The sequence below is a fragment of the Malurus melanocephalus genome, unplaced genomic scaffold (genome assembly GCF_030028575.1).
Source record: "Malurus melanocephalus ecotype Western Australia unplaced genomic scaffold, MMel_1.1 scaffold_459, whole genome shotgun sequence".
In the NCBI taxonomy this organism is placed as follows: domain Eukaryota; kingdom Metazoa; phylum Chordata; class Aves; order Passeriformes; family Maluridae; genus Malurus; species Malurus melanocephalus.
Genome location: NW_026623691.1, coordinates 443,079 through 468,237, shown reverse-complemented (window position 1 = coordinate 468,237; position 25,159 = coordinate 443,079). Strand labels below are relative to the sequence as shown.

General features: G+C 45.6%; 1 protein-coding gene across 1 annotated transcript in view; it reads right to left on the bottom strand.

The window, feature by feature from the left end:
- The window catches only part of NIBAN1 (niban apoptosis regulator 1), a 52,751-nt gene extending 31,707 nt beyond the window's left edge, over nt 1-21,044 (bottom strand). The window contains exon 1 of the mRNA XM_057380546.1: nt 20,906-21,044. Within this exon, the coding sequence (XP_057236529.1) occupies nt 20,906-20,960 (55 nt within the window). The 5' untranslated portion in view covers nt 20,961-21,044. The remainder of the gene's footprint in view (nt 1-20,905) is intronic.
- Nucleotides 21,045-25,159: the final 4,115 nt, after the last annotated feature.

Below are 25,159 nucleotides of genomic sequence, written 5' to 3'. Positions count from 1 at the left end.
TCCATCCATCCATCCATCCATCCATCCATCCATCCATCCATCCATCCATCCATCCATCCATCCATCCATCCATCCATCCATCCATCCATCCATTTTTCTATCTGGAGATACAGTCTTATCCTCATAGCCCATCCAGGCAGCAGCAAAATGAGTTAACAAAATAATTCCAGTGTTCAGCCCCTGCACCAACTTCATCCCAAGTCCAAGAAAAACACAAATCTGAGGTAAACATCTGAAACTGCAGATGCCCTACCTAAGCCTTGAAAGCTGAATGTCAGTACAGGCAGTTCTGACATGGGCTGGATGCTCGACAGGAGGAGAGAAAAGCAGCCACTCACCATAAAAACTGCTTTTCCTGAGATTGCCCATTCACTGCAAAAACCATTAGCTGCTATTAAATTCAGCTGGTAACCAGAATACTTCTAAGAGTGATTCTGTTTGGAACATCCTGACAGTGCCCACCACCTTCCAGTGCTCTGGGACATGTAACAGTGCAGTGGGATTTACAAGGGATTCCCTCTTTCCTACAGCCTTCTCCCCTGTGCAGTACTGAGGATACCTCCCAAAAAGTGTCCAAGTGCTCCCAGGGAGGCACTGTGAACTACTCTCCTTACTGCTGAAGGCAGAGCTCAGTTTGATCCGTTTGTAAAAACATTACTTTGCCTATTCTGAGTCATGCCTCAGTAGTGGCTGTGACAAAAAGGGACGCAAACCCCAGGTTCTGGTTTGGCTGGATCACCTCTCCCAGGTTTGTTTGCACTCAGCCAAACCCAGGAGTTCTGGTGAAGCTGCCCTTCTTCCCCACGCAGGGATGTGTGGTTTGCACCTGGTAAAATAATGAAACCAATTGTTTATCCCAGTTTATRTGGTTTATATGAATGGAGACTGCTCTCAATAAAAATTTACAATGCTGTAACCCCAGTGGTGTGCACAACCTCCAAATCACCCRTTTGCCACGCTGGCAAAATCCCTGTTAGTCACCCAAAACTCAGGGCAGAGGAGTGGGTAACACCCAGCACACCTTGAATCAGCCTCCCCTCAAATCTCAGCATATCAGCATTCMTCAGGTGCTCGGTCCATCTTCTCTGTAGAAAAAAAACTGATGCTCTCTTGTGAAAAAATCAATTTTTTTTGCAAGTTTGGCAGCTGAGACTGTGGGTGTGAAATTTGTGCTCCACCAGAAGCAAAGCTTGTGTCTCACAACAAGCTAAACAAACTCATTTGTAAGTTCATGTAGACTTATCYGTGGCAAAGGATGTGCCAAAAAGAACAGGCTCCATTCCAGCTGAGCAGATCCCCATTTCTGCAATTTTACCCCAMTACTTTGCTCTTCCTCACGTGCTCCACTACAGGAGGTTGAATTTTACCCTGACATGGACAATTATCCCATTGAGTTCCATAGGTTTGTATACTCATGTTGTTCTCAGGGAGCTTTAGGAGCATCTCATTACTCAGAGGGAGCGGATGGAGCTGAGTGAGACATCTATAAAAAAATGCTTGTTTGGTGGAGAGRAGCTTGGGATTTACCCATGCAGCTTGCTGGTTTAACTCTGTTCTGAATGCTGTCTAATTATTAAAAATTAAAAGCAAGCAAGCACTGATCCTGCACAAGCACAGCATGACTCTTGGGTCAAACTCAGACTCATTCCTTCAGCCAGCCTTCCCTTCCCCTTCTCCTGCTGCCCAATGTTTATGGGAGCCGGAAGATTTCACAAGTTGTTTTTGCACTTCTGTCAGGTTACAAAATCCTAATAATGGTGAATTATATAAAGGCCAGTGCTCGTGGTTAATCAGGCCGAAACAAGCCAAGGGTTTGATTAACACTGTGTCAGATAAGCTTATCTCAAAGGCTGCTGAAATCTGGCCTTTCTTGGTAATGCGGTTAGAAGCAGCAACGCTCTGCCTAGAAACGATTCCTCATGGTCAGAATGAGGTCTGGCAATCCTTTATTTATAAGAGTCTTTCACAGCACCAGAAGAACTTGGGACTTAATAACCAAATGAACCCAGTCTAATTCCCAAGGGTCACATGAAACTAAACCATGATCTGTGGTAAATAAATTTGGTGAAGGTCAGTGGTTTTCAAGCTTTGGGGTTTTTTCAGCTCCCTGAGCCACAAGTCAAACCACTCCTGGGGACACAGACACCAGGCACACCTTGTGCAGCTTTCTGCAAATCAGATCTCAGCACGTCACAGAAGGTCACACGTCACAAAAGGTCACACAAAAATGTTTCTTGGGAACATTTAAACAGCTTTCTGAAAATGTAAGCCAGTGCTGCATCACCCTTTAAATCAGGATGATGTATTCCCCCTTCCCTCCCTTTCGGGTGACAGTTACCTCAGTGCCCARCCATCCACAAGGCAAAATAACAAAWAGACACAAAGAYACRGATARCACAAATAACCATCTTCATGACATTAGCTGAAGCTTTTTTCTGAATATATGTTTGGGTTTTTAAAATTTATTTATACAGACACATAGACCTTCAAAATATTAATACCATGCAATGCTTGGCCTGTGCTCACACATTCCAGGAGACATTTTTACTAATTTCTTTTTTCTTAATTACTTTGCCAAATTATGCCATACTATATGGCTCTATCACAAAATTACTCAAGGGAGTATATGACACTGGCCAAAGCCACAAGTACACAGACATCTTTCYATGAGGGGCCTCCTTTATGCTGAGGTTTCCTTACCCTGAATKCCTTTATTCCCTTTACATTCAGCTCCTTTCACCAGCCCAGATAAACTCCTCAGAGTACCATATTTCCCACAAAGACACCACTTTCTGAGCACTGTACCAGAAGGCCATTATTCCATGGCAGTATTTTATCCCATTTCTCTTCAACAAACACACARACTCCACAAAATGGAGTAAGAAAATGAGAATAAAGATAACATTGGAGCCCCTTTTCTTGCCATTTTCCTCATTAGTTGTAAAGCGTTTGCTGCTCTTCTGGCTCCTGTATGCACTGAAAATGAGGAAATAATGTGATTTGCAAAGGATTTTCAGCTAAGTCTATGTGCAAAAGAAGGGTAAAACCAAGAATAATCTCTAATTTTCGCTAATAACTGAACTGAAGAGAGGTCTCAAAGCAAGGATGTTTACTTTGGTGGCTTCCAAACATCACAACCACATTGCCTGATTTTATCCCAGGAAATCATTTCAGCCTCAGAGCCCCTTTTTGCCATTCTGAACCCCACACCACCCTCTGGGTAAAYACACAAATTTTAACACAAACAACAAGCACCAGTCAGAGTTCTGAAGCCCAAGGCCATACCCATGTCACAGTTGTGCCAGCTGGGACCGTTTTCCAATTCCACCTGTTTTTCTTTGCTCATGCCAACACCTTCTCGCCTTGATCCTCTGTAGGGCAGCAACTGCAAAAGGGCATTTTGAGGGGGACAAAGAGCCAACTCTTTGTGAAAATCAATAATTCATTTTATTCCTCTCCCCTCTTTTAAAAAGGACAAAAAATTGTGTGTGTATATATATATATATATATAAATATATATATATTAAGCTTCTCATAAAACCTTATAAAACAAGGAATATGTAAAATGCAATTCACACACTCTAAAGAATTTTTTTACCCTACCTCCCATTTTACATCGAGCTTGAGCAACAAAAATGGGAACGTTTTTCCTTTGCAGTGAATTTTTAGTCATTTGTTCAGGCTCTCACAAGTTTCTTGTTGTAATAGTGGAATATGACTGCAGGAAAATGTAACTGTTGTCAGAGCAAAACAGTGGGAGGACTTGCTTTATAATAATTAGAAGTTTGGGTGAAGCTTACAAAATCTCTTTAATCTGTCATATATTTTGTTATAACAAAGCTTATAAAATCTCTTTAAWCTGCTATTTATTTTGTTGTTACATAGCATGGTGATCCAGCGTGATCACTTTCTGGTGCCATGTGGACTTTGCTGGCCGTGGAGATGCTACAGCAGGAATTGTTCAAGGCTGACACAACCTACAAGACGAAAGTGTTCCATGGCACTACACTGTGGTTAATCCTTCAAAGCCTTAGCTAAGACAAACTATACAAGTTCTCCTTGTTGGTGATCTGTTCTCATGGTCAGAAAAATAACCTCATGGTTCTAAAAACGTTTGCTGAATCTTTAGAAATACATTTGAGAAAAGGGCTGAATTCACACTTTGTGAGGAATACTGCCAAGCATTAAAGGGTCTGTACTCACGCAGCCAAAGTCTCCCCTTTCACAAACAAACTCCTCTGTACCTCTCTGTGGATAATGGCCCCCAGAAAGCCCASACTATTCCCTGGATTTTTCACTCTGAGACAGGAGGAAGCATTGGCATCCCATCCTGTGGGAAAGGTTTCTTCACAGGGCTGCTAAAAAGCATCARTTAAGGTCCAGAGTTCAGCAGACAAGTGTGTAATTATTACATGAAGCTGCTCACCCAATCCTGCATAAGACAGTTTCTTTTCTGTGCTTATTTCAGCTGGGGAAGGGAAACTCCAGCTCTGTGATGCAACAGATGAGCTTTWTAATTCAAATTAGTGCAGAAACACTGAGAAGTGGCACCAGAGCATCAGTCTCTCTTCGAGGCTCCCTCAGGAAAGGGTTGGCACGAAGGCAGGAAAATGCACTGATGCTGCTGGAAAGGGAGATCTTGAGCACAGCTCCTCCCACTTCTCACTCTTGGTCTGGTTTTCTCTCTCACACTTTACTCTGATTTTTCTACAGCGGCTGCTGTTGCCCCAAAGCCACAGTGCAGGACAGGTCGCAGCTGTTKGCTCTCAGAGCTGTGGAATGGGGGCAAAGGAGAAAGAATTGGCCTCCTCCCTCGTGAAACCGATGAGACAACTCCAAAAGCCTAAATCTGGTTCAGGAACAATCCAAGGGGAGAAGCAGAGAAAGTGAGGCAAAKGGAAACAAAATAAATGGGAAAAGACAATCAAAAGATGGGAGATGGCCCTCAGGCTGCCATGGGATACCTGCCCATGGTCTCCTTCTCCCTCTTCTCTCCCATTCAAAAATGAGGCCATAATCAAGATCCCAGTGTTTCCAAAGCACTGTAAAAACATGAAACCAAGTGATYTGAGCATTTTGGGGATTTACTTTGGCAAAGCTAAAAGGACCCATTAAACTTAATTAATCATTCCTTACTTGGCAGAGTTCATGCCTTTGACTCCTCTAGATTAAAGCTGGGACCTGACTAACAGAAGTACACCTTCTGCTAGGAAATCCTGAATAATTCTGGAAATTTCATCCTGAAGAGAGGTCAAGTAAAATCCAAACATCTCCTAACTTTTTGAAGCTGCAGCAGTATCAAAGATGAAGGATTACCTGCACATTCCTAAACCTAAGAGCAGGTCTGCTCTTCCTACAACTCACCAGTGCCAGAGGTAGGAATATTCACACCACCAGAGGTAGGAATACTCCCRTTCCACAAGGGGAATTTAAAGAAAAAGGGAAAATGGAGAACTGTGTTCAGAAAGAATGTGATGTAAATGCCACAGAAGACGCACAAAAAGGAGGAGTCCTCTTACAGTCCCTCCTGTACAAATGTGGGGGTTTAAGGTCTCTTTGTTCTGGCATGCTATTCAAAGGTATTTATTTTCTTTCCCAGACTGCTATTTTTAACCATACCTCAGAGAAAGGCCGGAGCCCCACTGAGTGTCTGACTGCAGCTCCCAGACAGGCATAGCCACRGTGTCACTGGCTGTGACAGGAAGGGGGTGACACACAGCTCTGCATGTGGAGTTTCCAAATCGCCTTGTTTCCTCCTCAGAGCTGCTTTCACAAACTCCTCTTTAATTCAGTGAAATCAGCTCAGAGGGGTTCCATCCAGCCACCTGACAGTGTGGCCCAGTGCTGGGCATTATTCTCCTTCCTCCTGGATCRGTTTCAGTTCCTCAAATGCTCATGAAAGCATCACTGAGAAGACAAGAGCCTTCAAAGGAAGAAGCTCCACTCAGCTCATGTCCTTCTCACTAAACCAGTGCTTGAGGCTCCTCGGCCGCTTGGCTCTTCTGCCCCAATGTTTCAGTGCTCCTTCCTTCTTCAAAAAGAAAAGGAGCTGAGTTGCCTCATTTCCTCTCCATTTATCTTTCATGTTCAGAAGGGCTAATGACACCGTGACTTGAAAGGAAACACCAAACCCAAACCACCTTCTCCCGGTGCCGTGTTTGTACCACAACAACGTGGTGAGACCTGGGYTCAGAAAGGCAGCTGGGAAGCTTGAGACTAAAAAGAAGAAATTTGTTCCTAAGGATTTACTGGGAAATGGGTCAGTGAGGGGTCTCCTGCTGGCTCACAGTGACCCTGTGCCTCTCGGGGCCTCCCTGGCCCTCCAGGTACAGACACAGCAAAAGGACCTGCCTKCACACCAGGACCTGTGGCTACACATAACAAGAATGAATTCAAGGCTTGGGTTTAAGTCCACGGGGACTGTGCATTTAACAGWTTGCTTTCATCACTCTTGCCTTTGTATGATTGGATTGAGAGCTCCAGTTTTGTCTCAGCTCTTCCATCAAGGGTCTCCACAAAGTTCTCATCAATCCAATCTGAGCTCCTGTCACTGTGGGCGCTGATACATTCTCTTTCTGGGAAGACARTGCTCCTCTGTTTCATTTGTCTGTGTCAAAACTTAAATTCTTCATCTTTCTGTGTCTTGCAAAATGCTTTATTATTTGCCAGGAAAAAAACAGCCCTAAGAATGCAATGTGCAAGAGCTGTGCAAATTCCTGTATATCAGATCACATTTTCACTTTGTGAATGCAGAAGGAAGCACTAGTAATGGGACTATAAACATATTTAGCCCCTGTCTAACAATGGTCATTTTGAGTCTCATCCTGAATTCCTCCAAAGGTTGCCTGCATTTCCTCACTGCAGCTACCTTTSAAGCCATATTTGTATTCTTTAAGGGTGTCTTCAAAGCAGCCTGTGGATTTCTGAGAGACAAATGCAGGGAAAACCACACAAACCCATTTTCTATCTGGGCTGAAAGACTTCACCAACTTGATGAGAGGATGAGCCCTGAATTTCTATGAAATATTTTCTCACCTAAGAGCATTCAGTGTGGCTTCAAAACACCCTCAAGGGCTCTTGAATCCACAACAACCTTTCAGAGACTTTCCTACCACTCATTACTAYTCCCAAAGCCCTTTACCCTGCAATCACTCAACCCTTCCAACAGATGCTACTCAGGCTGTGTGCTCCTCGTGCAACAGCACCACTTTTTGGTGCCCTCAGACACTGTTTCTCTGCTATCTGCTCTTTCAAGCAKCTCTGAGCCAACCGTTTCACCAACCATTTCACCACAGGTTTTGCATAAACCCAGCAGCTTCACTTCACTCAAACAGTCAGGCTCTGGATTAAGGGAAAAGCAGAGCAGTGAAAAGGATGATAGAACAAGAGCTGGCCAGAAATTCTGGAAGAGTGTATTCACAAAACCCACCAATACGATTCATGAAGTTTTTGYAATTTCTGGTGAAAAAAACACACAGGCAGTGTTGAAAAAACACATTTTGTGGTCTGTGCTCTACTCTGAGCTTCACTGGCAAAAGTGCACCAAGCCTTCAAAGCCCAGCCAGCCAGGCTGAACCTTCTGCCCCCAAAGGTTTGGGCTTCAACTGAGTCAGGACTTTTTCTTTGCGATTGTCAGGACAACAAAACACAGGCCTCAGATTTAACATCCTGGTTTCCAATTCTGCTTGCAAGCAGGTCCCTCTGTGGGACACGTGCCTCAGCCAACAGCCACAAATCCACAGTCCATGAGATGACRGTCTGCTTACAACCCCTTCTGAGGCAGTAATGACGAGGTCAGRTCCTTGCATCCTAATTATTTTCCCATTTAGAAGCACCTCTGGCATTAAGACAGCACACGCCGAAAATTCAAAGGCATTTTTCAAAATTACTGGCTCCCAGACACCTTGACATGCTTTTTAAACATTTCATTTCCAAGAGTTCCTCTGATCTGTAAAATGTGCTATCTTGAAATTTAAAGAAAACACAGAAATGTAGTCAAAACACACCCATGATGCAGAAGTAAAACTGCTTACCGAACCAGCAAACGTGGATTGATTGTTTTTTTAAAAAAAGGTATTTAAATAAAAGTACCTTCAATGAATTAAACCCACTTTTTACTCATTTTTTAAACATACTCTTCTTTGATTGTCTACTGTATATAAATTGCATATATTCTGACAAACATTATTCAGTCCAGAATAATTACACATCAGAGAGATGCCTAATAAGCTCATCTGTAGACTCTGYGGATCTAAGAAAGATCCCAAGCATATTTCACAAGTATAGGATGGTGCCAGCTGACAGATGTATGGCACAAACCATATTATTGTGGTTACAAACAAGAACCATGCGAATGAATGTTATGGGTTAGTGTTTATTACTCAGGATGATGGGACTGCTGAAGGAAAGCAAGAGTGTGTTCTGGAATTGTAAGACTTCACTGCGAAGATAAAAGGAAATTACCTACACAATATGGTAAAGAAAATAAAAGGTATAAGCAAAACTGAATTTTACCAGCAACCAGCACATCACTGAAGACTCCACAAGGTTTTCTGAATGAAACAGCTGCTACAAAAGGTACCAATGAATCGAAACACTTGGATTCACAACTAGAATTGACAAAGAAATATTTTCAGTTACTCCAGCCATATTGTTTTAGACTTACTTCAGACAAAAGCTATTTCAACAGGAAAACCTGTCTTAGCCAACAGCTGGAAAGCTCATAGCCTTATTCTGGAAGGAAGTGGGACCGTTACTTTTTACAGATGTCTCCATTCTCATCATCCAAATGGAGTTAACTCTGTGAATAGAGATGGGCCCCATCTGAAATGCAGCTCTCACATCCTCCCAAGGCTGTGCACACTCACATGCCTGGCATCAATCCAGCCACAGCGCTGACTGGACACRGCAGCCACAGAAACTCAACACTGTRCGGCATCCTCAACTCCAGCCCGAGTTCTGGGGCAGCCCCTCAGAAAACCAGTCATCCCTTCCAACAGCACAACTCCAGACACCCAGCTGTCAGAGAGGCTGGATTTTATTTCAGAAGCAGCTCTTTTGCAGATGGTACCAATCAAACCCAGCCAGCGCTTCCTTCCAKCGCTCAGCCCCAACCCCTGCAAGGTCCAGGTTCAGAGCACCCCCAAGGCACGTGTGAATTTGGTTTATGGCCATAAAGCAACACCTGCCAATGCTGAGGGCTGCAGAAAGAGCACAGCAACTTTTCAGTTGACCACACTTCCTGTTGCCTGAGTATTTAAGGCATGCAAAGGAAAAGCCATGGAGGAAGAGATGAGTAACTCACAAACCACAAGTCTTGCTCACAATTACCACGTGGTATTTTACACTCTTACCAWCACACTGGTGAGGGATGTTTGTTTATGCTGGTAACTCCTCTGACTMCCAGTGTGGTATCAGCTTTAGTCATCCCCATTCTGAGCAGCTTTGTGGTTTTTCCACACATAAGGGATGTTGGTGGTAAGTTCCAATGGGGCCTTCCTCCTTCATTCACTTGGAACTCAGCTTCTTCCTTCAGCAAACTGAGTGCTGTCTGTTTCTGATGTCACCCTGACCTGGCCACAGCTCCCAGGGGATTACCATGAACACACCAAGCCCAACCTCCAGAGTCTCCCCCAGATGCTTCCTTTGTCTCAGGTGTGTGTCACACCAGATAGAGCCTCAGTTTTGTGCTGGGTACTCTTCCTCTCCAGTGCTTCCCTTGGGTTTGGGTCATGGAAACATAGAGTAATAGAATCATTCCGGTTGGGAAATCCTCCCAGACCACCGAGCCCAAGCTGTGCTCCMTCCCTACCTTGTCCCCAGCCCAGAGCACTGACTGCCATGTCCAGCCCTTCCTTGGACACCACCAGAGATGGGGACTCCAAACCTTCCTGTGCCTGCCCACYMTTTGYATAGTGTTAAACCTGAACCTCWTCAGGCACAGCTTGAYGCTGTTTCCTCTTGTCCTGTCAAAAGGACAGCTTTGTTCAGAGGAAGTGTCCAAGGCCAGGTTGGACAGAGCTTGGAGCAACCTGGTCCAGTGGAAAGTGTCCCTGCCCATGGCAGGGGGTGGAACGAGATGATCCTTAAGGGCTCCTTTCAATCCAAACCATTCTATGGCTGACCTTTTCTCCTCCAAAAGCACCATAAATGCCACAATCAGCCTTGGCCAAGTGACAGTCTGGAGGATTTGGGGGCTCCTCCCTGCAGACACATCAGGTGCAGCCCCGACATGCAGATGCCTCCCTCCAGCCATGCTCACAAACCATCACTCACCTCACACACTGCTGCTTCCTGGGCTCAGAACGAATGCTGATGGTGCACGAGCAGCAGCAATTACAATTACTTACCCTGACAGTCCCACCTAAAATTATCATCTTTAATCAACCTCATATGATACCTGCCCCATTCAGAGCTCTGAAAGTTTGACATGGTGAGCTGGAAATGGCTAGAACTTGATTTATATTTAAAAGCAGGTAAATACCACCCTAGAGAAGCAGATCTGTATCTATTACAGAATGTAAAGCTGGACCAAACGTGTGTCACTTACAGGAGAAGCTCCCAGATGGCTCCTGWCACCTGCTTTTCCTGATTTAGGGAAGTGCTGAGTACCTGAGCRCAGTCAAAACCCAGCTGCAAATTTGGGGACAGCATCAAAATCATCAGTTCCCAAAAAAATGAAGCATCAGGTTTRTCAAGCCCCAGCCAGAACTCTTTGTGCATGAAATCAAACAGCAGCACAGGGTCTCAGCAGGAAGGTCAGCTGAGTGAAGCCTGCACGGCACTTTGTAGCTTAGCAGGTGCACAGGAAATCCCAGAAGGAAATCAAAAAACCCAAACAACCAATCTGGGGCTTCCTACTGAATGAAGCCAGTAGAAAAATGCACCAAAAATAAGCCTTTGCATCCTGGCCTCCTTCAAGCACCAGCAACAAGTTCAGAGCTCCAGATCCATGGAGCTCTCACACTTAAGCCCATAAGGTACAAAGTTGTGTCTGCTTTGCCCACAGTGGGGAACAGCTGCTGGTGGCTGTGGGCTTTGCAGCTTTTTCTAGCATGCCCAGAGGGCAAACATGGAAACAACAGAGTCCAGCAGGTGAACATGGGTAGTGGTTGGAAACCTTTCCCACTTGCCTCCAGTTTCCCTTATTCCACCTCTCTGGCCTCCACACCCTTCCCTCCCCTGCAGGGCATGCCTGAGCTGCTCAAAAGAACATCCAAAAAAAAAAAAAAATATAATCTTAAAAAAAAAAAAAAAAAAAAAAAAAAAAAAAAAAAAAAAAAAAAAAAAAAAACAAAAAAAAATTAAAAAAATAAAAAACTCCATCCATTTTAGCTGCAGTTTTCTCAAAATGGCAATTTGGGGCAGATGCTCAGCATGGAAACTCCAGTCTGGACAGCTGGGGGCTGGCAAAGCCTCATCTGCAACTGCAAGCTCTGGAAAGTGTCTGGCAGACTAAATTACAGTGATATTACTTTACAAAACACCCTTAAAGAGAAAAAAAAACCTTTTTTTTCCTTTCTTTTCACAGACCTTTGCTTGGGAATGAYAAAAACTTGCCTTTCCCCTAGTGTGATCACTGCAATATTGGAAATTCAAATGAAAATACATAAAGATCCTCTGTACTTGCTCAGTAAAAGCAAACTGGTCTTTAGACAATATTCACCCAAGGTATTGAACATCCCCAACCCTGCTCCGAGGATCAGGTCTCCAGTTACCAACGTCACAACAACGCCCTGCAGAGAATCACAGCACAAACACCAACTGTGGTTTCACGCAGAGGAAGGAACAGATCTCATGAAGCTTTAGAAAKGCCTTCTTSAGATAGGARATGAGAGGGRCTGAGTGAGATGGACGCTTTGTGGYGGGATRGTGTGCTGGCACCTTTTGTAAATTTGAAGCAGTGACGTCCAGGTACCTCGGAAAAGAGCAAGGAAAAGCTCCTTGGCAGGCAGCAAGTTCCCAGATATGGCATATGAAAGGTGGTKGTTTTCAGCTGAAATCCCAAGCACAATGAACCAAAACCCAGTAGTGAATGGGCCATCCCAGGAAGCGAGCGGGGATCTGGCATGAACTGCCAGAGGTGGCCTCTGAGCCCTGCAAAACCTGCAGCTCCCTTCACACAGAACATGAACATCCAGAGGGAACCCCACATCGTTTTAGAACATAAAGAAGTTGGAGGCCATTTTTTCTAAAGCTGGATGTGAAAGCATTTAGTGACAGGCTGAGAGAGCTGGGACTGTTGAGCCTGSAGAAGAGAAGGCTCCAGGGAGACCTTGCTGAAACCTTTCAGAATTTTAAGGGGGCCATTAAAAAATGAAGGACAGGGCAGATAGTGACAGGACAAGGAGGAGTGGTTTTAAACTGCCAGAGGGCAGGGCTGGATAGGATATTGGGAAAGAATTCTTCCCTGTGAGGATGGGGAGGCTCTGGCACAGGGTRCCCAGAGMAGCTGTGRCTGSCCCTGGRTCCCTGGCAGTGYCCAAGGCCAGGATGGATGGGGCTTGGAGCACCCTGGGAYAGTGGAATGGGCCCCTGCCCCTGRCAGGGGTGGCACTGGATGGGCTTTAAGRTCCCTTCCAGCCCAAAMCAGCATAGGATTCTGTGATSTGAAAGCAGAAGGGAAAACAGGGAAGCAAGAGGCCRAGAAATGAACACTGGTGCTGGTGGGGAGAGCCCACAAACTGCCAGGCACTGCTGTGGGCGGCTTTTCTCGGCAGGAGCCGGTAACAGGAGGATGCTCCATGCTCACTCTTTTAGCAGCAACATGAAAAAAAAAAAACAACCTGGAGATCAGCTGACACTCTCACTTWGCATAAAGCTCCAAAGCAGAATTCCTTGTGGATGACAGACCATGGCTGGCTCGTGGGAAGGTACAGAAAGTGGGCAGCAAGCCAAAAACCTGCTGCTCCTTTGCACTGAGGAGTGGAGTTGCTCACCCTGTGACTGCAGCTGTGCCAGCCCTGGAGCTGGGTGGCGTGAGGCAGTGCCACAGCAGCACATCCTGCTCCCACCCAAGGSTGGCCTAGACCAGGTCCCTCAGGCTCTGAGTCCTGGAGTGTGACCAGACACCTGCAGCAGCACCCACCAGTGCTGCAGCCATGCTCTGACGGTGCCCCCCCTGTTCACATCCCAAAAACCCACCTGGGACACGCTGGGCACCCCACAGAGAGTGACCAGGAGCACCGAGGGTGTCATGCACAACGTGGTGTCATCCCTGCAGCAGTGCCCAGTCCTCAGGAACCACGGGGTGCAGGGCATGACAGCTGCAGGCTTAGAACCAACCTTGTCACCAGCAGCACCCAAAAGGTCATTTCCATCACTAGTTTTAGCTCAAAACATTTATTAAGAAAATACCTACTCTACTCTCCCTTGTTTCCTAAGAGAATTGCAACCATACAAAAACAATCYACATTCTTTTGAAAACTATACTACTTTTAACCTCTTACTCATGTATTCAGAAGAGCCCAAGAGCCAGTCTTGCTTTTGTTTTCTGCTTCCTACACTGCAGCAAGACAACTCCCTAGCTTTAAAAAAATGCAATAAAAAAGATGCAGTAACTAAATAACAACTTTGGTAGTACTACAATGACCTAAATATTTTGGCTTAAAGCTTCAGTACTACCCAAAGYSTTAGAGCAACTACTCAGTCAGATCYATTAACAAATATCACAGAAGCATGAAAATTAAAGGCTTACAAATTCAAGATTTAACACTTAATTCAATATGCAGAAAAGCAAAGTCACTAAAATGTTAGGTTATACATGCCCAGATAAGCTTCAGTGTAGAATCAGCAATMAACTTTTTTTAATATGTAAGACTACTAGAAAGACAAAGGATAAAGATTTTAGGAGACCCAYGCAGGTAAACCCTTTCTTCTCACAAGTTTGAGCCATTTGCACAAGCTTTAATCTTGCTTTGATGTAAGAGTTGSCCTCATTTCATCACTGTCCTTTAACTGCAAAAGCAAGTAAAATGCTTGCACCTATGTTCAAAAACTTGAAACCACTGTTAATTGTTCTCCAAGTGTGAAGAGAACAGCGTGGTTATCCCATGCAAAGGAAAGAGCCATACTTTAAAAGCACATTCCTCATAAGTATCATCCTTCCTCACCTAGACACTGGCTCTGCAGCTGCCACTGCCCAAAGGCACCACTWACAAAGCTGCTTTCATCATCTCAGAGCTTGATTTTTCTCCCTTTCATATCAATAAAAGGTCTGTCAGATGCAAAGATTGTCGTACAATTGGTGGCCAAGCTGCACTAATTTGAGAACTTCCAGTCTTCAAGGTTTTGGAAAACATCAAGTTCAAAGGCACAGCACACTTAGAATGTGCTTCTCAATTACAAATATCGGGGCAAGGATCAGCATGTTTCTCACTTTTTCTATTGAGGTATTTTTTTCCATCGATCCCCGTGCCTGATTCAAMACTCTATGTAGTTTCTTCTAAAGTGATAAGCATGAAAAATGCCACGTGCCTTACCCTACAACCCTGTGGTTTCCCTTCCCTCACAYTACCCAAAAAAAGACCAGAAAAAAMGMCACCTTTTATTTTTCAGACCCAGTGAGGCAGCACATCACCTTTAAGGGTAGTTCTTGTACGTGGGTTTCTTTAGTGTAGGGGCTTGAGATGATTCTGCTGAACAGGCACGGAGCCTGACACAGCTSTGGGACACAAAATGGAGAGCTGGAATTTCTGGGTTTAGGACAACCTCAAGCCATTTACAGAAGGTACATGGGGTGTGATCACAGATGATCCTTCTACTGACAAACTAATGAATGAAAACTGAAGAATTTCACCTCCTGCTTTGATTAGGRAAATCCTGACCATGCCTGTTGCAAGGTAACATGGCTGAAAACTTCCAAAATTGCTTGTGGAGCTTTTGAGAGAAATTAATAATGGACTATTTGAGCAATGGACATTGAACAGAGAAGGTATATCCTGCCTTAGGTTCCCAAAGCTGAATCTGAAAAAGTTAACAAGGACAGTAAATTCTGTTCACACTGGGTGGCAAATACCTTTCCCATCAATCACATCCCCAGGTGCCTTTTGCCTGCATTCAATTGAAATGTAAGAAATAGTGCTTGGGCCCTTGAGAAGCTGCCTCTCCTTTCCAGCACAGGAAGGCACCATTTATCAAAACTATGGGATGAAAATCTGCCACTGGCTCCAAAAGCAACAATCTTCCTGAGCACTAAAACTTCTGAGAAAACAAGTAAAGCCAAAAGGATTTGCCTTTAAAAATCTCATTTCTTACAGTCTTCAGGAACTTGGAAACTTYGCAAGGTGCATATAATAGAATCTTATATGCCTATTGAAATCTGAATTTCCTGCACATTTAACTTCCCTTCTTCCTTCCATGGGTATTTATTTATCCCTACTTGGCTTGAACTAGATGGTACTACAACGAATTCTGGATTTAATGCGTGTTTGTGACAGAAAACATTACTCTGCCTCTTCCTTGGATTTGGGGAGCTGCAGATCAACCCAATCAGCTTTTGCCATAAACCTCGCTGGGTGAAAAGGAAAAGCAGCCTCCAAGACTACAAGGCTGACGCTGTTAAGTCCAGGGAGACCCCACACTTGTAAAATTTGACTGGAATGACCTTAAAGCCCATCCCATTCCACCCCCGGCCCAGAGAAGGGACCCATTCCACTATCCCAGGAAGTTGCTCCTGGCCCTGTCCAACATGGCCTGGGACACTTCCAGGGATCCAGGGGCACTCCTGCTGTGTGTGATGCCACAGCCATGTTCACCTGCAGCAAATGGAAGTGAGAACTTCTGGAACACAGCATGACACAGCTTGGAACAGGCTGGAAGCAAAGGCAGGGAGTGMAGCCAGCCTTGTACAGAACCCTGCTGTACTTGCAGTCACACACCAAATTAAATCCAGAAGGATAAGGGACAGTTTAAAGCAGAAACATCCAACATCCAGTCTGAGTGCCTACCCAAAAAAAGGCCAACTTTTCCATGATTAATTCCAAATCATTCTTCCATCCTCCAGCAATCCTGCTCCTGTCTCTGTGCACACTGGCTGGGATTTTCACTCCAGAGCTGTATCAGGCACTCAGGTTCTGTCCCTCCAAGTCAGTGGGACTCATCTCCATACCACCAATGGGATTTATTCAGCTGGGTTCCTCTAAAGCTAGGGACCCATTTCCTATCTTGTCTTTCAAGCAAAGGGTTAAACCAGGCTCCTCTTCAGCCTCTAAAATGGGACAGAATGGAGCCTCTCTGTTTATCAAGCATGCTGCATCTTGTAGGAACACACCAACAGCATGTGATTGTTGTGCCTTCATTACACCACACTGAAATTCCAAAGTGAAACAAATAGCTATAAAGAGGCTTCTTACAGACATTAAGTAACAGCTTTCACTGTCAYCTAAAAAAAACAACAGCTGGAAGGTCTGCCTGGAAAAGCTTCCTAAATAATGAGGAATTCCACAGGGTGCATCCTGGGTGCTGCAGGGACACTGTGTCCTCTGCCCGGCTGCCCCACCTGCCTTGGGGAGGAAAGTGATGGAAAAGAAAGGAAGGAAAAACCTGCATTGAAACAAACCRATCCAAAGCAAATTACTACAAAGCCTCATCCTCTGGACAGCTGTATGTTTATATAAATGGGTGGCTGGGGTATTGGTCAAGCACACCAAGAACCTTTAATAAAAACTGCCTTCAGAGAAGTTCAATTTTTTGTATTGGAGATGCACCTGTTRAAATTACTGGTGTTGCATGCTTGAAATCTCTCCACTTCTGCAAACTGAAAAGAAATTAGTCCCAACACATGAAATGTGGCAGACCAGAGCTTGGTCCCCTACTGCTTCTGCTGCCGCAGAAATGGAAAATCATCAAGACTTTTAGGGCATTTTCACCTTAATTGTTTCCTGTCTGATAGCAGAGACCCTGCAACACTTTTCCACCAGCAATGATGAAACCTCTGGCACAATCTGTCAGGACAAGCACTAAGTTACTTTAGCAGGCACTTTCCGAATTTCAGGACTGCGCCCCGAGCCCGTAACTCCCCACCACCGCCCTGGGCCGCTCCCTCTCGGGTGTAGCAGTCCTTAAGCATCCYCAGACAATTCACCCAACAAACAACTCCCATCATAAGTTTAGCCCATGCCTCATCAAACTGAGAGCACAAATTTTTTTAATAAACCCTTTTCACATGACCAGCTCCCAGCCTCCTAATTATTACTGCCATATTTTAAACTCCATTTCACTCACATCCTGAATAATACCCATGTAGTTCCACCAAAACCCCACAAAGCCGGATTACCTCTGCCACAAGACATCTTTTTCAAGGCCTCAGTCCAAGACCTAATGGAATTACTATAAAATTTTCATTTTGGAGGGCTTTAAATCATTTTACTGCTCACAATGTGGTATATTATAAATACCTTATGGATCTTAAATAGATGGAAAATGTATTTTTCCATAGGTCTGGTTAGAAAAGCAGGCTCATGCTGCACCTCTGAAACTACTGAGGTTTCCAAACCAGCAGTGCTGCAGTGCATGTGTCCTGGCTTTCTCACACTGGCTGTCTCACTGTGCCCTGTCCATCCTCCACACACCTTCTCCCAGAGCCATAAACTGTCTCCAATGCTTGCAGGAGTCCCTGCACACATATTTTTTCCWTTATTTCACTATGAAAATAATTCCTTCAGGTGGAAGTAAGGAATATCAAGTCTAGCATGTTATTCACAGTTTCATCCCACAACAATGACTGATTTTCATTAAATTCTACTCAACAAAGACAAAAGATGTTGCGATGGCTTGCAAAATACAGCTTCATGATATATAAATATACATATAGTTTCTTAATACAGAGATCTACTGAGTGTAAAAATAATTTCGCAAAGTATTTTCAACCCAAAGTAAGTGTTTAGGCAGTTGATTCAAACTCGAGAGTGAAGATCCCTGCCCTTGCAGCTTCACACACAGCCTCAATTTCCCTTTGAAGACCACCTGGAAATCACCCATTGGCATTATCTGTTTTCTGCTGAGTGGGAGTTTGCTGCAGGAGATGCACATCACCAGGTCAATAATCACATTTGCTCACTTTCAGGTCATGATATTACCCAAGATATTGCCCCGTGTACAACCACACACAGCTTTGCAAATTGGCTGTTTCAATCCCACACCTTTTTTCCTAAGAGCAYGGAAGCTGGAAGCAGTTTTGGGTGGAAATCCCAGCCTCTGCAATCAGTAACYGAGACACAGCGTGGGATGCCTTCCTGGTTTTCTCTGAGATTCATTTTCCAGCTGGTCTGACAAGGCTCAGCCTCATTCACCCACAGGGATCCACAGACAGGTTCTACCCCGTGCTGAGGGCAGGTTCTTCAGGGGTTTGAGAGGCACCTGTTTGACTGGGTTTGCATATTTCCAATATCATTTTACATCTCACATAATCCTCGTTTGGTTCTTCTCTCACCCCACAAACAAAGTGAGCAGACAGATTTTTGGGAGTCAGAACGCCTGTAGAACTGTACCTGTGTTGATGTGGAAGCTGTACCATGGAATTGTGGAATATCCARAGTTRGAACAGACCCACAAGGATCAGCAAGTCTAAGTCCTGCCCTGCACAGGACATCCACCCCCTTTAACACTCACCCCTCATTTCCATTCATTACACTGTACTTTAGCTTAAATGTTGTCTAAGTGAACTAGAGGCTTTACAACCCGTTTAATTTCAGACAAATTAAATTATCATTACGGCAACAAGAAATTAAATTACAYCACCATGAAAACACCTAGGAACTAGACCAAGCTCTCATCTGAAGTAATACTTGGGATTTCCTGTCTTGAGGCTACTGGTATTCGAGCCAACATGAGTGAGCATCCCAAAATGCACAAAGTTTGGAGAGTGTTGCTGGCTCCTTTGGTTTGCTGTCTCACCATCCCAGTGCCAGCCTATTCCAGCACTATGGACTGACAGCTCTGCTGACAAAAAGCAGGTCTTTCCCTTTGTCTTTTACTGAGAACACACCTGCCTCACCTGGGGAGGAAAAGAATCCCAAAAGCTGCCATCCCACCAGMAAAACCCACCTAAGCTTCACAAAACCAGCTAAAACATATGCTGTGTATTCAAGCTAYAGATTCAGTGCTTCCACGTGGCCCCTCTTGGAACGAGAGTAGCTCRCCAGAGTTCCTCTGCAAGTACATCACACCCAGGTGTGTAAGACAGACAAGYGAGATCTGAATCTTACACACTCCAGCCTAACATCAGCACCAGATTTTGTGAGCTGGCTGGAACGAGCTCTGTTTCCATTTAAGATGCTCTTCCTGATTCTTTTTCCTCCTCAGAAGTGCTAATTCACAGGCAGCCTCTGTATAAAGTGCCTCATTAATGATTTTTCCAAGCAGGAGCTTAGAGTGTGGGAGCCTCACTCACAGCACGAACAGCAGACGTGAGCCAGGGGATAAGCACGGGGTTTTAATTCCTTCTTCCCCAGCGATTTCTCTCTGGCTATTGCCTGTGCAATGATGTGATGGGCAAACAAGAGCTGTGTCTGGGGTGCWGCAGAGCTCTCAGCATGCCAAGGCAGCCTCCCTGGGAGCTGCAGGCAAGCCTCAGACACACACACCCAGTCCCACTTCACACACAGGGATTTCCCAACCCTTGGGCATTAGCTCCCAGCTCTAATTCCAGGTGATGTCCAGCACCATTTCCCTGGAAGTAATAAGCTCCTTTTTTTATTATTATTTTTTTTTTTTTAATTTCAGTAACTAGACATCAATCTTTTCAGGTGCTCAGTGCTCAGGRACCAGAAACTTGGAATGCTGGACTGTGGAAATGCAATTTTGGCTGCAGCATGTGGATGAATGTAAAAAAAAATAGAAATCCATGGGGACTGCCCCCTCATGGCTCTGATGGGACTTGAAACTACCCTCAGTGGGGCAGGCAAAATGACAATACTGAGAGGACACTGTYGAAAAATCTCAGCGTGTGAGGTCAGTAGCTCTGCCAAGTGCTTTTTGGGTAAAAGCCCTTTAATAACTGGACATCCTTTCCACTCTGGGAATCTCTTGAAAGGCCCACTGTAATTTCAAAAGAGTCYTAACAGAGGAGCGGCTCAATGTTTGCACTCCCTCTGCACCGCAAAAAACTCCCAAAGCAAAGGAATCCAAGGACAAGCCAAGCTGTGGGCACCACCCAGGAGTCCCCCTTCGGCCCGAATCCTCAGTGCAGAGTTTGAACTCCCTGCCCACAACAGAGAAGGCTCTCGCAGGCTCCACATGCATCATATATCGAGTGCYGCAGCTGGGCTTCCTTTACTCATGCAAACTTTTATTCCACTTGTAAATCTCCAGTCTTAGCATTTGCTTTGCAAATACTCTTACCTGCTGCCTGGCCGATAAGCAGCACAGGTAAGAGTAAGCTGTATTTCATTCTGAATTACCCAAGCAACAAAAAAAGCTCCCTTAACCCATGAATTACGCTCTTTTCCTTCATAGTTCAACAGCAGTACACATAGCTTAAAACCGTTTATTGTTTGTTTGGTCTTCCTCTCTTAACGTGTTAATGGGATGAAGAAYTGTCCTCACACAGTCGGACTGGTTCACCTCAACACCCACCTAGCAGTGTTCCCACCGCCTCCAGGGGACTTTGGCAAAGCACCAGCCCGTCCGGTGCGGGTTTGGCTCACAGCAGCAAAGCTGCTAGCTGCGGAGACCCGGGACCCGTCACACGGGCACACTCCGCCGCTCCAAGCTCCCTAAAGTTTCACCGTCTGCTTACAACTCCTTACAACAGCGGCAACTCCTTAAGCATCGTCCGAAAGAAAGTGCTCCAAACTTGATCGCACGCTGAGAACCAGCCCGACCCGCGCAGTGCCGAGCGCCGCCCGGGATGCCTGGTGCTCCCGGAGCGCTGCCCGCGGCATTCCCCGCGGTTCCCAGCCCGTACCTCGGATGTAGGCGCACTTGCCGTCGTCCAGCGGTGCGGAGGCAGAGGTGCCCATGGTTCGCTGCGGAGCTGCGGTCCCACCGCGATCCCGCCGAGCCCGGCCCGGCCCGGGCCGCTCCCGCTGCTTCCTCTGCAGGCGCCGGCACCGCCCCCGCCCCGCCCCGCCCCGCCCCGCCCGGCCGTGAGGGAGCCGTGAGGGAACCGTGAGGGACCGGCTATGAGGGGGCCGTGAGGGAACCGTGAGGGACCGGCTATGAGGGACCGACTATGAGGGAGCCGTGAGGGACCGGCCGTGAGGGACCGGCCGTGAGGGACCGGCCATGAGGGACCGGCCGTGAGGGAGCCGTGTGGGAGCCATGAGAGAGCCGTGAGGGACTGGCCGTGAGGGAGCCGTGAGGGACTGGCCGTGAGGGACTGGCCGTGAGGGAGCCGTGAGGGACCGGCCATGCGGGAGCCGCGGCTGGCTCGGCCCTCAAGCACTCGTGTCCCCGGCTGCTGTGTCTCCGCTCTGCTCAGCCCCGCTGTCACTTGTCACCGCAAAATCCACATGCCCTTGGGGATAYGCTCAGAGCCGCCCCGGTTTGCCCAGAGGCCGCCTCAGAGACACTGTGAGCCCGGTTAGACAGGAGCGGAGCGCCTCCCCGGCAGGTGTCCGGGGTGAGGCGTGCGGGGGCGGAAGGGTTACGGTGGCAGTGTTGGGGTGATGGTTGAATTCGATGATTTTAGAGGTCTCTTCCAGCCTTGATGGTTCTGTGATCAAAGGCCCTGGCACAGGGTGCCCAGAGAAGCTGTGGCTGCTCCAACCCTGGAAGTGTCCAAGGCCAGGCTKKRTAGGGCTTGGAGCASCCTGGGATAGTGGAAGATGTCCTTRCCCATGGCAGGGGTGGAACAAGATGAATTGAAGATACCTTCCAACCCAACCCATTCCMTCGTTCTGTGATTCTGTGATTTATGGCTCAGTGTTCAGGGCTGTATTGTCCCATTCTTCCCAGGAATACTGCATATTACTATTGCATGTTTGATTCCAGGATGACCAATAAACCTAYGCAAGCAGGCACTAAAACACACATCACTTCAGTAAGGATTGTCCAATGACTGAAACAACTTCCTGAACCATGCAAGAGCACCAGCCTGCAGATCCTTAGCACAGCAATGTAAGACAGTATGGAACAGACATCCGAATTCTGCTGCCCCTGAATAATAATTTCACCTCATACCCAGATGCGACTTTCTGAGGTATTTCCTTCTGKTTTGCTGGTTTTATAACACTAACCCAGCTGACTGGCCATGGGCAGGGCACCATCCYTTATTGTGCCTCATATGTTTTGTGTGAAGCTGATGAGTTGCAATGAATATGGATTTTGCTGACACACTGCAGGTTCACAGTGACTGGAAGTTAGGCATTTTASCGTTAAATACTTTTCATTCAGCTTGTACACATCTGCCACTCGCTATGAAATTGCTTTCACATAGTGCAGTTTTGCTGACATGGGGTGTGGGGTTGGTACATTCAGTGCTCTGCCACTCGGCTGATGACAGGACAGTGAATCATTTTGGGGTTGAATCCTTTTAAAGCAACCCTGAACTTGATCAGATTTGAAATATTGCTGCTGATATGTGACATCGAATTCAGTATTGTGCTAAATAGTCTTTTCCCTTCTGAAATTCACATTCTGTGGGCGCACACTGGCTGGACTCAAGTGTAATTGSTTGACAACCTCGAGGAGAGCAGGCTTACACAGAGCATCACAGAGCTGGCTTCTCACAAGTCTTTAGAGACCTCAGCTGAGATAAAACATTAAAGCAACAGCACTTCTAGAGGTCAAWTGGGAGCCAGGCTCTGGTTTGGATAGATTTGGTTGTTAGGCTCTGCCTAACCACCATAGTGTGGTTTCCTCACTATGCCTCTGTGAGCTGTGTGAGCARATACCAGTGAGGCAATGCTGGTTACTGGTGTGCAGTCTGAAGGTGTTAATTCCGAGGAAAGCTCTGGCTCTGCTCAGCATAACACATCTCTTATCAAGTGTAGCTGAGGAGCTCCTCATGACGTGCAGTCACATGCAATGGGCAAGGCAGATCCAGGAGTCTGGAGAGATAAACAAGGGAGAATTCAGGARCCCTGAAGTGGGCTGCAGTTCTGTCCCATCATTTAGCAGATGTAAATATGCCAAACCCTAGAAGCTTCATACTCCAGAAGAGATGTCAGAGCGTGTGCTGAATGGGAAACCCCCCTGCCTAATTACAGCTAGGGTAAAAACAAAATGAGAACTGAGAAGTATATTTGGCTATAACGTTCTGTACTTTGGTGCTACCTGATCCCCAAGGTCCCCAGGCATTTCACAAACACTGGCTAATTAAAAGTTGTGAATTTCCCTTTTAAGATAGGGAAATGCTGTGCTTTAATGGCAAAACTCATGTCTTTAGCATCTTAAAAAGACGCTATGAGAAATGTGAGCCAAATCAGGAACASAGATAAATGACCTTGTTTCTGTACTGCTTAAAACTAAAATCATCCTYAAGATAAGGATTTGCCATGTTAGATATTAGGCTGACGTGACACCTGCACTGCAGCTATTGATGACAAAGTAATACAATCAAAACAAAAATACCACCAGAGCCAAAACAAGTACTTTCCCACTTTTTCTCCTACGAAATCCTGATATTTGAGGTCTTTTTTTTATCTTCATACACCCCAAAATTCTTTCTCTAAGAAAAAGAGAATTATATTATATATAAATATAATATAATTCTATTTTGTATTATATCCTAAAGGATATAATACAAAAGGGAAAAATCAAAATGAATTTCTGAGTAACCAGACTTGGAGATGCAGCTCTTCCCCAACAAAGGGATGAAGATTTGTGCCCASTGTGACTTCCCTTGTGTCAGTGTGACAAGCAGAGAGAGGTGGTGTCTTTCATCACCACAGTCCAGGCTTTCGCATGCTCCAGACCCACGAGGCAGTGGAGGCACTGGGAGCTCTGGTACCCACAAAGTGTGGGACATTGTCACTGCCTCGTTCTGCTTTGGGAGGCAGGGAGAAGGAGSCTGTCTGCACCATCTCATCCATTTATCTCCCACGGTGATGGAGCCCTGATGTGCCCCACACATGACAAGATCTGTTCCCAGTGCCATGGGCACACCATAGAATGAACTTCCAGGGGCTGTTAGACAAACACATAGTCCTTAACACAACCACAGGGCTGACAAATTGCACAGGTATCATCAGAGGGGCTGATAAAGTCTTTGCCACCCTGCTGGCTGCTTTTCCTTGTGTGACAGTAAAGGGGGCAGGCCAAGAAACCAATTTCTTTGACAAGCTGCACAAGAACACTTGTCTGTGCCCTGTGCTCCAGCAGGAGCCACAGGTTCAGCCTGTGTGTGCTCCYCTGGTTGCCTCAGAGACATGGTTTGTTATCAAACTGAAGCATTTAAGTGAAAGGTATGTGAACACCATCGGGAGAGATGATTCATTGTCCAGAACTACCTTATAGGATTTCTCCAAGGGAACGGAACCATTTTAAGACCGCTGACTTTGTAGCCAGGATAACAAGGTGCTGTTGACACAGCCAGCTGCAAATGTAATGAAACTGTAATGAATAAATAATAGTCAATAGCTAGAGGAAACTCTTARTCGTTGTTGTCTGGAAGTTAAAATCAGGTTGCAGACAGCAGTCCAGAAAGCTGTGTGACAAAATAAAAACAGTCTTTTTCTCAGGACAGACTGTTGGTTGAAGTAYATTCTGAATCCTTTCCATGTAAGGATAACAAAAATGTTATTCTTATGAGTTATTTTCAAAAGGTTAGAAAGAGGTCTTAAAATCTAGCTGCTGAAGATACTGTAAGAGAATCACAGCTGTTCTGGCTGGAGAACCAAAAATAACATTTTGATAAAATAGCCTTATAAAAAAAATTAATGGTTGCGCTTTAGCTACTGCCCTAATTCTGAGACCAACCAGCATGGAGCACTGAAAACCCACAACAGAAAAGGGGATTTTAACAGGTTCCTAATCCCAGAACCATGGAACAGCCCAGGTTGGAAGGGACCTCAAAAGATCCARTCTCTCCTGGCAAAGGGAGTCTGTGGAGATTATCTAATAGATTATATATAAATATATATATATATATGTATATGTATATGTATATATAGCTAACAGATATCTTACAGGCGCCTACTGCATCTTGAGAATTTCAGCAACAGAGTGTGCCACAACCCTGAGGAGGTTGTGCCAGTGAATGGCCTGTTCTTGCTAT